This window comes from Tachysurus fulvidraco, chromosome 2 (assembly GCF_022655615.1).
Source record: "Tachysurus fulvidraco isolate hzauxx_2018 chromosome 2, HZAU_PFXX_2.0, whole genome shotgun sequence".
NCBI lineage: Eukaryota > Metazoa > Chordata > Actinopteri > Siluriformes > Bagridae > Tachysurus > Tachysurus fulvidraco.
The window spans coordinates 36,290,680-36,303,824 of NC_062519.1; the positions used below are offsets into that span (position 1 = coordinate 36,290,680).

Genomic DNA, 13,145 nt, shown 5'->3' on the forward strand with positions numbered 1-13,145 from the left:
AGCCCTTGAAAATAGCCCTTATGCCACTTAACACCAACTTTCAAAATTCTGACACTCCAAAATCCAAACTTCAACACCAACACTCTAAACACTGTTCCCAAGCCCCCTAGACCAGCCTCAAGCCCCTCATGACCCTCAAGGCACCCAATGCCAACCCAAATGATCTGAAACTTTTCCCATGCCCCTAATCCCATTCCTGATCAGCAGAATTTTGATCCTTGAACTAAGGGCTGGCTGAACTGCACCATGGTGAAAAAAAAATTGTGAATCTATCAGCATAAACCTACAACAGCAAGAAGTAGATTTGTGTATGTGCAACCAATCAGTTACCTCTGGAAACATGAAATCATTAATGTCTTTGTCTTTTAAAGACAGCCACGTCTCTTCACCTCTCTTGTTGTCTCCAGCGACAGCACTAGGCTCCACTGTGGCTCCCTAACAGATGTTTCAGCCTCCATGTAGGAGGGAATTCCTTTTCCCAGAAACAACAAAGACAAGAAAGACAGGGAAAACAACAACTTCAGAAAAGGAGCAACACAGAGATAGTCCTTTTTCCCCAGCTGGGTCCACAACCTTCTTGTCAGCTTTCTATCAGCTGTTTGTAGATTAGCTTCTCTATCGGACACTCTAATTCTGTCTGCAATGAGCCAGAACTATGGACTGAGCCAATATCAGGTCCTTCACTGGTGTATGGTGACACTGTTGGCACCAAGAAGGAAATGGCACATGTGGTGTCAGGTTGAAGGTCAGTGCTCCTTTGCCATCTTTATATGTCACTTTGCCTTGGAGGGGGAAACAAGATGCTGGTGTTAAACACAAACTATATCTATATTTACATTGGGCATATGTGATATATCAAAATTTCACAATACTTAAAGATGTCTTACTGAATTTAGGCACAAATGGTTCTCACAATAGTCTCAGAAAGCAGATTGTTCAATAATTTATATTATATAATCAATTTATTAATAATTTTTGTAATTTATTTAATTTGTTACGAAATTCATAACAATAAGCTGAACTCAATTTGTATAATAATTCAGATATGTTTTGGGACATGGCTAATGTTTTGAACATTATTTCTATAACATCATACAAATAAAATCAAACAAAATTAAATGACATCTTTTCTTGAACAAATTTGTACTAATCAGGTTGAATTTATCAGGATATTGGTATTGTCTTGTTGATCACCTTTATTTAACATACACAGATGAACAGAACACTTCTTATCAAATAATTATTTGTCTGCTTTGCAAATGGTATTGCCATATGGTTATACAAGGAACTCTTCCTGAGTTTGTGTGTGTGTTTGAATGTATGGGATTTCTACTTTCTCTGATCCATTTGAGTGTTTCTCATAGTTTCCTGCCAAATTTCTAAGAGGCCTCTGGTGATAGACGGGGGAAAAGCATAGAGAAAGCCAAGACTGAGTGTAGAGATGGAGAGAAAGTAAAGAGGGTCTTAGAGCTCGAATGCATCTGATATTTAAACAAAGTCGGTATACTTGTGTATGTGTGTGTGTGGGTGCGTAGATAATGGAGACCTCTCAGGAGAGACTATCAGCAGAATGGCAGGGAGTCCGGATAGAGCTGGAAGGTGACCCACTTTCACAAGGCTCCCTCCTGTCTCTGAACACACTCTGGCCCCATTTCAAACAGTGTGTGTTTCAAGATGTGGAGCCAGAGAGAGAGAGTGGCAGGGGAGGACCTCAGAATAAGAGCAAGAGAGAGCAAGAAACACACTGTTCGATAGTGCTGATGTACAGATTTTATGTATCCTGCTTTGAATAGAGAAAGTAAAATAATTACATCTGTACCTAATGTCCCATCAGTATAGTCAGTAGTTATTATATTTAATTGATATTGTCTTGGCAATATTTTTGACATCTTTCCTGTATAAGCAAAGTAAAGAAAACAATTGTTGCAGTAACTACTACTAGAATGCTATAATAAATTTTTTTAATCACAAATGTGAATAAGCTCTGAACCTGTCTCGGTCTGTTTAAAGATGGGATTCATTTTTCAAGGAAAAAACATTGGTAATACTCTCCTTAATGTCTGTCTCAGCCCTCTAATTCAATTCAATTCAATTCAATTTTCCTCTTACAGAGCTTTAAATGATGGACATTGCTGCAATGCAGCTTTACAGAAATATAAAAATTCTGAATATAAATGATAATATTTTACATTTAAATAATACTTAAGAAGCAAGCCAGAGGCAATGGGGGCTAGAAAAAACTCAGAGATGATATAAGGAAGAAACCTTGAGAAGAAGCAGACTCAAAAAGGAACCCATTCGCATTTGGCTGACATTAGATCAGGGGTGGCTGGGTATTTCATGTAGTCACAATTCAATTGTTTATTGGCAAAATTCAACATCAAGCTTGAGACTGTCACCATAAGTGACAATAAATAAACAAGGTTTTTATTCCTTTTTCGTGTTGAAATCTTTAGTAAATCAAGTTTACAGCAAATGCTTTAGAATTTCTTTAAAATGTAAAGTAAAATGACAATTATTTGATCATGGGATCATATACCTTCAATAGAGAATAGGTTACTGATGAATTACATCACACACTGTTCCTGTCCTTGCTCTGTCTGCATGAACCTGTGGTGGCCATTGATAACGTTGACGTGCTAAACCAGTGATAATGTCAAAGATGGCCAGAATTCAAAATGGTCACCAACAATTTATCTCTGAAACATTGTACATAGCTTATACATATATAATTATATATTTCCATTTGTAATGTAAGTGGGCAGTTGTGAGCTCAAATCCCAGGGTTGCAAGTCAATTACTGCTATCCCCTGAATCAAGGCCCCTAAACCTTTAGCAGTCTTTCTTCATAAAAGCATTACATTGAGTTATATCCATTTGTACCTTAAGGAACAAAAATAAATTAAAAACTGATTTCTCCACGAACACAAATAACCTGCATGCTCTGTCACACCTGTCTCTGTCACAACAGCCTGTAATGCTGTACTGGGACTCTTTTTAACTGTGAGAAACATGTAAATCCTTGTATAGCCTTAGATCAGACAGGCACATGTTTGTGCCAGTATTTCCAGTACAGTTTGATAATAAGTCAGTAAACAAAAGAAAGGACAAATTGCATAAATCACTTAGCAAAATGTAAGCAGCAAGAATATTTTTATAAGAATTAGAAAATATACCACCGTCACTACACCGTTTCAGAGAAATCATGCTATCCGGTTACTGACTGTGTGTACTTTTACATTGTGTGTGTGTGTGTGTGTGTGTGTGTGTGTGTGTGTGTGTGTGTGTGTGTGTGTGTGTGTGTGTGTGAGTGAGAGAGTTAGAGTGAGAGTTAGAGTGAGAGTTAGAGTGAGAGACTTCGGCCAGTAGGTGTCACCTTTCACCACCTTACAACGTTTTACACCTTTTTTGTTTAATATCGGCGTCCTATACGTGCATATTGTTAAATAATCACTGTAACTAACTAAACAAGTCATGATTGGTGTAATATGGCTGGACTCCATGAAATGCGGCACAATGCAAATTATTAGAGTACAAAATGTTCTCACAGCCGGCACTGATCTTTTCCCGGGAAAACTCGTACCACGTGTCTTCACAGCGGCCCGCTCGTTCTCGTGCACTTCTATTACTTTTTCTTTCCCACCCGAAATCATTTAACTCATACCTCCTCGTTTGTGATTGGCTAACAGGCCCTGTTCGTAAACAATACACTGGATTGACAGTGACACTGACCAATCAGCGGACGACTCGTGAGTTCGAACTCCCTGGGAAAGAAAGCGGTATTTCTCTGAATGCAGGTAGGAAAAAAACCAAAAAAAAAAAAATCTCGTTACATGCGGGTAAATTTCAAGATGGCGGGGCCGCATGGCGACAGACGGAGGAATTTAAACACCGGTTTCACCGAATTCGCAACACCAGATGCTTTCCAAGATGCTCAGGTTCGATTACCAATTAAATTTTGACAGTGTGTTTCACAGGAAGTTGCCGTTACGGCTGTTAATGCACGTTAATGTCGCGTCTCACTATAAACGTGGGCCACGTGGACGTTAACTTACAGTAAAACTCACTAGTGTCACGTTTAAATTGAGATTATATATATATATTTATATATTTTAAGCCAATGGAGTTTGTTATTTCAATATTAACGAGTTGATTCGATAGTATTAAAAGTCACATAGATAGATTTGTATTATCTAAAGGTGGCGTCACGTATCAAACCGGAAAGGTGTGTAGCCGTGTGCGTGTCACAGAAAGTACACCGGTGAACCGAGCCACACTTTAACCCAAATCTCCAATTTAAACTATAGTATTTACAGCACAGGAACAGTGATCAGGTTCCATATAGCTATATACTAAGTGTTTTACTATCATATTTATAGGAAAATAAATATTTATTTATATCTATTTTCCACATAAAAAGCATTTCTGGTTAGTCAAATAATTTAAAGTGTGAAAAAATGTGATTATTTAAATTGCTATTATTATTATTAATTCCTATGTTTTTAATAAATAAATATTTGGTTACATGTGCAAGGAATAAAGCAGTAGAAGTCGTGCTATAATAGAAAAATAATCGCGCAGAGGATGGCGAGTTCTCACTCCCCTTTAAACCCAGCTATGCTACAAGCAAAGACAAAGCGACCGGCATGGTTCCTTTTTAATGAACTGGCAACTTCCGGTGAGTGGATGTGGGCGTGTCCATAGACGTGAAAAAGTTGAGAAGTTGGAGCGAATTTACGCAGCGACAACCAATGAGAGAGAAGACAGTCGAGCGCACGTGATCCGTCTCAAAGATCGCTCACAGCTTCTCCTTCATCTCCTATATGATATGAGTATACCTGTATATGTGTATACCTGTGTAAAAATTTACACAGGTATACAGTAAAAATTTATATACGAATACATTTATGGCATTTAGCAGACATGAGTGACTTATCATTCAAGTTCATTTATACAGCTGAGCAATTGAGGTGTAATTAAGGGGCGTTGCAAAGGGGCCCAGCAGTGGCAGCTTAGTGGACCTGGGATTCGAACTCATGACCTTCTGGTCAGTAGTCCAACACCTTAACCATTAGGCAACCACATTATTACAGTGACAACTAGTAGTAGAAACCCCTACTGGCAACTTCATAGTACAGCGACTTGACAACTAGAAGCAATAAAATAACTGTATGTGTGAACATAGCTTTATCTGTGATTTAGTTGCAGCTACAAAGACTGTCAAAGTTGCTGTAATGGAAAATAAATCAACACTGTCAGAATCGTGACATCAACAGAGCTGTGGTTTGCATCGTAATAATCATTACAGCGGTGGAGTAAGCGTTTTATACGTAGTGAATATTTAGAGCTTCTTGTGTTTTAGTTTATTTTCAAGCTGTCAGAATTGTTGTCAGTGTTCTGTTGTCCTTGCATTAGTCACAGACAGAAGTGTAAGCAGTTTGTCGTTAAGCCACACAACCTGCTTTTCCTGTGCTCAGGGAATTAAGGAAAACATAGAGATAGATATGGATAATTTGTTGTGAAAGTAAAATATACAGATGTCTGCAGATGCTCTTGATATTCCCTTATTTGATGTAGCATCCTAACATGATACTGAATGTAGAATGTGTGAAAAATATAAAGATTTGGAAAATGTGCCAAACTCTCAGACAGGATTGTGCTTCAGAAGCAGTGTTTTAATTTTTTTTTGTCATGTGGAGGTCAGGTGAACATTTTGACAGCATGTTACTTAATATAGCCGTATCTTCCATTGTCACAGCTTGGTTCGTTGTGTTACCAGCGGGTTTGGCAAACCCGAGCAGATCGAAGCTACATGAGATTACAAACTGTTAAGTCACAGCATTTTAGGCACATATAATGTTCTTGGTTAAGTACACAATAAAAATAACTTTTTTTCATGATCATATAGATGTGAGTGGAATCTTTAGAATAGTTCATTTTAAAATAAACGATCAACGCAAAATCTTGATCTATAACAAAGTGGAGTAACAAAAAAGTAATGGGCACCGAACAGGAAGTAGGCGAGTGAGAGAGATGAGAACATCTGGGATGGACTCGGAGCCCTGAGTAATAAATGATATGTATTGTGATGGCAAAACTAGTATTACATTGAAAAAGAAAACAGTTTAATGATTTATTGTCTACTTTAAAAAAAAAAAAAAAAGTAAACAGGAATAAAAAATAATCTGTAAAATATTCAATGTAAAAATACTTGCCCAGGATGCATGAGAGGTCTCAGCAAAATATATTGTAATATACCAAATATGATATTACACAAATATGATATTACATTGCCCAGCTCTAATTCCAAACAGCTGCCAGGATTTTACTATGTATTTATCGTTTCCATTTTTGTGAAGGTTGGATCTTCAAAAAGCCACAGCCTTGAATTTGCTGATGCTTTGGGCAGTACTTCAGGGTCCTTTCACAGCAGCCTGGAACCTTCCATTTTATCCATCTTTGAGGATTCATCTGCTGAAGAAGTGAGGAATTCGATCATTTAGCCTGTTTTTATTTATTTTTTCTTCAGTTGTTGGCAAATGTTGTGTAACCTGTTAAATGTCTGACTGACTCAATTTTTATAATTTTTATGTGTAATTATACATTTTAGGCAAAGATCCATATAGATGAGGAAAGCGAAGCGTCATTGCTATCTGCTTTCTCAGAGATGCTAGACAGCGTGATCGAAGACACCCTCTCCCCCTTTGACACAGTTCCTGACTCGAAACTTTTCATGGGCAAGAGGTGTCAGGAGTCCAGAGTAAGACTTTGAACTATTCCATTGTTTTAATTTTTTTTGCCAATGAATTCAGTTGTGTAGGTGAATAATGATCACATCATTATTGTTTTTATTATAATTCTTATTTATTTATTTTTAAAAGTTAAATTGATTTTGTGTTTCTTCCCCAGGTAAGGTTGCATTGTCTAGACATAGAAGCTGCCCATTGTGCCACTAGATCCTTCACACCCTCGAATTCAAAAGTAAGAATGCACATCTTTGTTTTTTTTATTTAAATAACGTTCATTTTATTTGAATCACAATGTCTCATGTTCAAAGTAGAACAACGTGTTTATACAATTACAGATTCAAACTTGAGTAAGATACCAAACTGCATTAAGGAAGAAATTGTTATCCAAGAAAGTGCCATAATGTATATAATGTGTTTAGATGGCCATAAGAGACACTTACTGCGCCACATCAACAAGTCTGTGTGACTTTACTAACGATCTGTATGCTTTTAAAACACATTTAAGGCCACATATGCAGCCTGATAAACTTCAGTGCAAAACTAGAGTCACAGATGTCAGATACAAAAAATGTCTCTGATTGATTACATTTGGGGTAATGGAATACTTAGGAAAGTTAAACTCTTCCTTAAACACATTCATTCTTATATGGTTTCTTACCTTGTGCTATGCTTGATTTTGAACAGGCAGAGACCCTGATTTCAGACAGGAAGTTGAGACCTAGGCTCAACCGCAGGACCCAGAAAGCCACTGTACAGAGAAGTGATGGTGAGGAGGAAGACCTGAGTGAGACCAGGAGACGCCCCGTGAGAATATTCCGTATTGAGTCTGATGCAGACATGTGTACGGACGAACAGCAGGATGGATTCTTAAGTGTATCACTGGTGGAGCTGGTCAGGCACATGCATCCATACAGCCTCAGAGTAGCCATGGATAAGAAAGAAAGTCTCAGGTCTGTTGAGGATCTTCAGGATGATGATGTGTTTGTGGATGTTGTGGGTGATGATGACACAGAGGAGACACCTTTGGGCATGTCTGTTGTTAGCAATCCCTCTGACTTGGGTTCAGAGCAGATACTTCCCCAGCCACAAAGTCCTTCAGCATCTAGTGCTTTTTGTAACTCCAGTCAGGTGGACATGCTAAAGATGTGTTCATTGAACTGTGAGGAACAAAAGGAACAGGATGATACTGGTCAGAGAGCCTTTGCCAATCCAGGTAGTTCGAGGAAAATAAAGAAGAAGGTAAGATTTGCCACTGATTTAGCATCGATTCATATTTACCAGGTTGAACATGAAGCACACAAAGGTGATGACCCTGATGCTTCATGTTCAGCAGAATACACAAATGACCTCAAAATGGCAGATGGTGATTCCCAAATTTCAGATTTGAGTGGGAACTTGGCTGAGGTAGCAAAGAAGACATCTCCTCAGAATGGCAACGCAAAACTCAAAACGCTCAGTCTTCAGGAGTACCGTCTCCTCCGCCAAAACACACTCCCAAAGGAAGAGAGAAAAACAGACTTCAGAACCAAGTGGCCTTCAGTTTCCAAAGCCCCTAAAGAGCTCACCATCCTACCTTATATACCAGGTTACAACTCATCTCAGGTTAATGTTGAACCTCCATTCTACAACACCAAGACCTCAACTCGAGGAGCAGTGGCTAAGTCTAGAAGAAACCTTCACCTGCCCATAAAATCAGTTTTAAAGCAAAATACATTAGTCAGAAAGCCTGTGCAAGTTGTTGACCCACCAAATCCTGTCATTGTGTCCCTTCAGCCAGATCCTACGTTTGTGCAACCTCTTTCTAAAGAACAAAAGCTTATGCAAGAGGAAATTGGCGAGTCCCAGGCTAACCGGACAAATATAAATCCTTCTGCAGGAGTGCCGTCTAATTCTGTCACTCAAGAACAGCCTTTGATGGTTTTACCTGAGGATTCTTCAACAAGTTGTTCCTTAACAATGTCTGGCATTGTTAAAACCAACATTTCTGCTCTAACTTCACCTGTGACAGTGATTCCAGTGCAAACCTGTCAGGAAAATCGAGTGCAGACACCAGTGACCGGCCAGTTTGCAGAAAAGAGAAAGCAAGGATTTGCTAGAGAAATAGGTAATTTAAGCATACATTTTGTCTAATAAGGCATGTACAAATTGGGAGTGAACTTTTGGGTTCATCTCTGACCATTAGTATATGAATGTACTTAGAATAATATATCTGCTAGATTTTAAAATTTTTGAGACTTTTACGCAAAGGATAGTCATATTTTAATGAATGTCCTTGTGGAACAATCCATTTTTCCATGGTGTTGGCCTCTATTCTTTTTTTTTTTGACCTCACAGTACAATACAATACAATATAATACAATACAATAAGCATCAAATATCCATAAGCATACATTCCAAGCCACTTCCTGATTGGTCACAGAGTTAAAAACGATGTATAATTTTGGCTGACATCTCCCATGTCTCAGATTCAGACAGCAAGGACACGACTTTGACATGCTATAAGACATGAATATCAGTCATTTCCTGTTGATTCTAAATCCATATAGTTCACAGTTCAGGCAAACATTGCACATGGTATGAACACTCAAATCATGTTCCTAGGCAATAAGGCCATTATAAAAATATTATCAATACATAAACCGAGATAGATGATATGCAAGTTATAATAAAGTAGTTCAACGTCAGTAGACGCAGATATATTATGTTAATACATTCTTATTTTCCATCATATACAGGCATAGAGGCCACTGATGTAACCAGTCTTCTGGAGCAATTTGAGACGCAGGGTAAGTTCAACAAGCCTTACTGAAAATAAGTTATGTTGAAACTACCTGCCTTTTGTGCATGGCACATTGTGTTTTCATACAAAATACTTCTCGTATGATGTTTGTAATAAGTACTGTCGAATGTAAGTATCTACACCAGCACTCTACTTCTCTCTGATGATATAAAACCAGTCATTAAATCCTAATTCAACTGCAAAGAAAGTTGTCTTCGATTTTCTTCCTGCAATAATCTTGCCTGCAATGACTCTTTAATGACTTAATAGCTCAGGGAAAAACAGAGCTCATAACTGTGGCAAATTGCCTCATGTTTTCAGGCAACAACGATAAGAAGTTGCCATGGCAGTGATTATACAGTACAGAAATTGAACCCAACGGAGAGGTGAAAGGGTCAATGGAGAACATTTTAGTGAGTCAAACAATTACCTCACTGAAAACTTCAGCGAAAAAGGATTGGATTTCAATATACGTTTTGTAATTGAAACAGGTGTTTAATAAAAAGCACTTTCTATCCCAAGCTCTGACTTGTAGAGGTATGAAGGGACAAAAGGATGCAGCTGACAGCAGACATCCTGATAATTATTAGGTGATCCCTGTATCACTCCAGTCTAGACATTAGTAGTAACAGCATCTGAAAGGGAGCCTAATAAAATGTAGGAGTGCTGCATGATTTGATTTTGCACTTTGCTTTTGACTGAGATGTGCGTTCAGAACAATAACACTACTGTACCTCATTTCTCTATACATCTCCAGGACTCACTCCTCCTGCCACTCCTCCCCATCAGATCTGGAATCCTTTAACACCTCTGAAAGCAAGGCAACGTGAATCTCCCAAACCATCTCCCAGCAAAACCATCCAAATTATTGAACCTAAGCCACTCCCCCCGAGTAAGATTCAGTCAAAATCCCAACCTTCACTGTCCATCCCTGCCCCAAGTCTGTTTCTAGCATTTATAGACCATGACTACTGCAGCACTCAGGACTTCAGTCTCAGCAAAAACAGAGCACTTTCTGATGTTTATATGCACAACAGATCTCTTAAAGTATCAAGGAATCATACGAGCCATATACCCATGGATAACAGGACTTCTTGTGAGGTGGAGAGTCTCTCTGGCTCTGTTCTGCTGTCTCCAGAGAGCTCCCCCTGCAGGTTAGAGGCCAGAAGAACAGGTGAACATGCAGAAACAAGAAGTTGTTCACACTGTACATGTTCCCAGAGTCCTCCAGCCAGGGGAAGGACACGGAGGAGGCATTACCGCAAAAGGTATCGTGATTCATGGTCATCCTCCCGTTCTCCTTCCTGCTCTTCTTCAGCTTCGTCATGTTCACCACCCAGAAAGAGGTGAATACAGAATATTCACAAGTCTTTCAAATTAGCTGTCAAAAGTGCACTTCTTGTTTTCAGGAGTAAAATAATTCTGTCCAGAACTAGTTTTCATTATTACAATTAAGTATTATGTGCTGGTTGTGGTAATTTGAATGCATTTTTAATACATTCCTGCAGTAGTAACAAGTGGACATTCATAGCCCTAGATTTTCAGCGGTGCATATCTAACATGTCTGCAACTGATTTCTGTTCCTCAGGTACAGATCACGGCACTCAGAGAGCAGCTCGAGCTCGTCGTCTCGCTCCAGTTCACAGTCACTGTCCCCCTCTCCAAATCGAGGACGGCAACGATGCTACCGGCGATCGCAATCCAGGTCCTTCAGTCGTTCACGATCACGCTCCCACTCTCCGCAGTCAGACTGGAAGCAGAAGTGGAGCAGCTGGAAGAGGTCAGCGTAAGCACATGTTGCTATTTGACCTGCATTTCTAACCTGTGTTGTTGAATATGTGTCTCATTAACACCACTTTATTCCGGTGAATTGACAGGCAGAGAGAATACTACCATATGAGCCAAGGGGAAGATGCTTACCGGGCCAAGCAGAAAGCCATTGTAAATATTAACTGATTAAAAACCTTTTTATAGCTGCTTGAACAGAATATGTGGATAATAGGTGTAATGCTTTTCTGTCTTTCCCTACAACAATCTTGTGAGCACAGGAGGAACGCAGGGTGGTGTATGTAGGAAGAATCCGTGGTACTATGACCAAGGATGAGCTCAGGGAGCGCTTTGCACTGTTTGGAAAGATTGAGGATTGCACGGTCCACTTTAGGAGCCGTGGGTAAGATGTACACATTAGAATTAACCTCTGATGCTGGAGACTGTGCATTTGCCATACAGTACCAGATACCGCTGCACATCTGCAAACTCTGTCCACACCACTTGTGGCATGTTTCATTGTTATCATTAATGCATGAATGCCTCTATGTACTACAGAGTCATTGGAATGTAAAGGGTGGGTTATTTGTAACAGGGAACACGTAGGGCAGAATACAAAATGGAGTTTATAGACATGTAAATTTCCTATAACTTGTATAATCTTTCTCTATTCATGAGACAACTTAAAACAACTTGTTTGCCCATATCTGATGTTCTTTCTTTTTTCTTTGTTTCTCCTTCCATATCTTCTGTTTATAGAGACAACTATGGATTTGTTACATATTACAGCACAGATGACGCTTTTACTGCCATCGAGAAAGGGACAAAGTTGAGGCAGCCAGACGAGCTCCCGTTCGATATTTGCTTTGGAGGGAGACGACAGTTCTGTAGGTCAGACTACCTGGATTTAGGTTTGTACATCATCTTGTTTCCATACTAAGAAGCTGTCCAGCACTCCTCCTAGTGTTAGCTTGAGCAGCACAAAGAAAAGCACAAAGTCTGTTAAGTAAAAAGTATGCCAAATCGAAATGTATTAAGCCTTTAACGAGCTTGGAACAGCACCTTTACTGACATTGATTTGCAATATATTTTTGTTTATACAACAATGCTTTTGAATTCCCAACTCAACTTATTCATGAGGACTTGATGAATTTTAGATAAGCTTCTCAGGGAGTATTGATGGCTCTAATTAAGTTATTTATCTATAAGATTTATGTGTTTTATTGCTCCACACAGTCTTGGACTAATAGTTGGGATTCTTCTTCTGTTCTTCAGATTCCAGCCATGACATGGTCACAACCCCCAGAAGGAGTGAGGATAACGCACTTGATTTTGACGCTCTGCTGAAGCAAGCCCAGCGAGGACTAAAGACGTAGCAGAGAGTCCTCCAGGGATGAATGGTGGAAAAGCTTAAATATGGAGGATGTTGAACACAAACCAAGCAATTACCTCATAACTCCCAAAGAGCTTGCACTTACACACACTGACACTAAATATGACGGGATATGTAGCGTTTGTTTTTGACATTGAAGTTAAAAAACCTTCTGTTGAAGTGCATATAATGGAGAAAAATTGAAGTGTGTATATATATTATATATATAAAAAGAAAAACATTAAAGGATATTAAAAAAAAGGATCGCCGTAATTTAAGTGTCGTCCTATTAATCGACTTGTCATTAGTGTCTTTTTTTTTTTTCTAAGTTGGAATGAAATGAGGTGACTGTTTTTATGTTGAATAAAAAAATAAATCATGCCTGAACATTATTCTGTGTTGTTGTACATTATTCTGGGATGTGTTTATAAATTGTACAACATCCAATCCACATTTGGTTACAGATGGTTTCTCTCTG

At 38.8% G+C, this 13,145-nt stretch overlaps 1 protein-coding gene across 3 annotated transcripts; it reads left to right on the forward strand.

Annotated features, from left to right (window-relative positions):
• Positions 1-3,470: 3,470 nt before the first annotated feature.
• On the forward strand, positions 3,471-13,059 carry si:dkey-93h22.8 (uncharacterized protein LOC449943 homolog). Of its 3 annotated transcripts, none has more exons than XM_047803664.1 (12): positions 3,471-3,797; positions 6,360-6,482; positions 6,611-6,760; positions 6,910-6,981; positions 7,434-8,853; positions 9,485-9,535; positions 10,286-10,874; positions 11,117-11,314; positions 11,406-11,469; positions 11,577-11,698; positions 12,055-12,206; positions 12,571-13,059. In XM_047803664.1, exons 1-12 carry the CDS (start codon positions 3,792-3,794, stop codon positions 12,669-12,671), a joined length of 3,048 nt encoding a protein of 1,015 aa, XP_047659620.1. In that variant the 5' UTR covers positions 3,471-3,791; the 3' UTR covers positions 12,672-13,059. The 3 variants fall into 3 exon arrangements, with proteins under 3 accessions (XP_047659620.1, XP_047659611.1, XP_047659616.1); XM_047803655.1 differs by lacking the exon at positions 3,471-3,797 and adding an exon at positions 3,807-3,938; XM_047803660.1 differs by lacking the exon at positions 3,471-3,797 and adding an exon at positions 3,807-3,938 and having other exon boundaries at positions 11,117-11,308.
• The last annotated feature ends 86 nt before the right edge of the window (positions 13,060-13,145 follow it).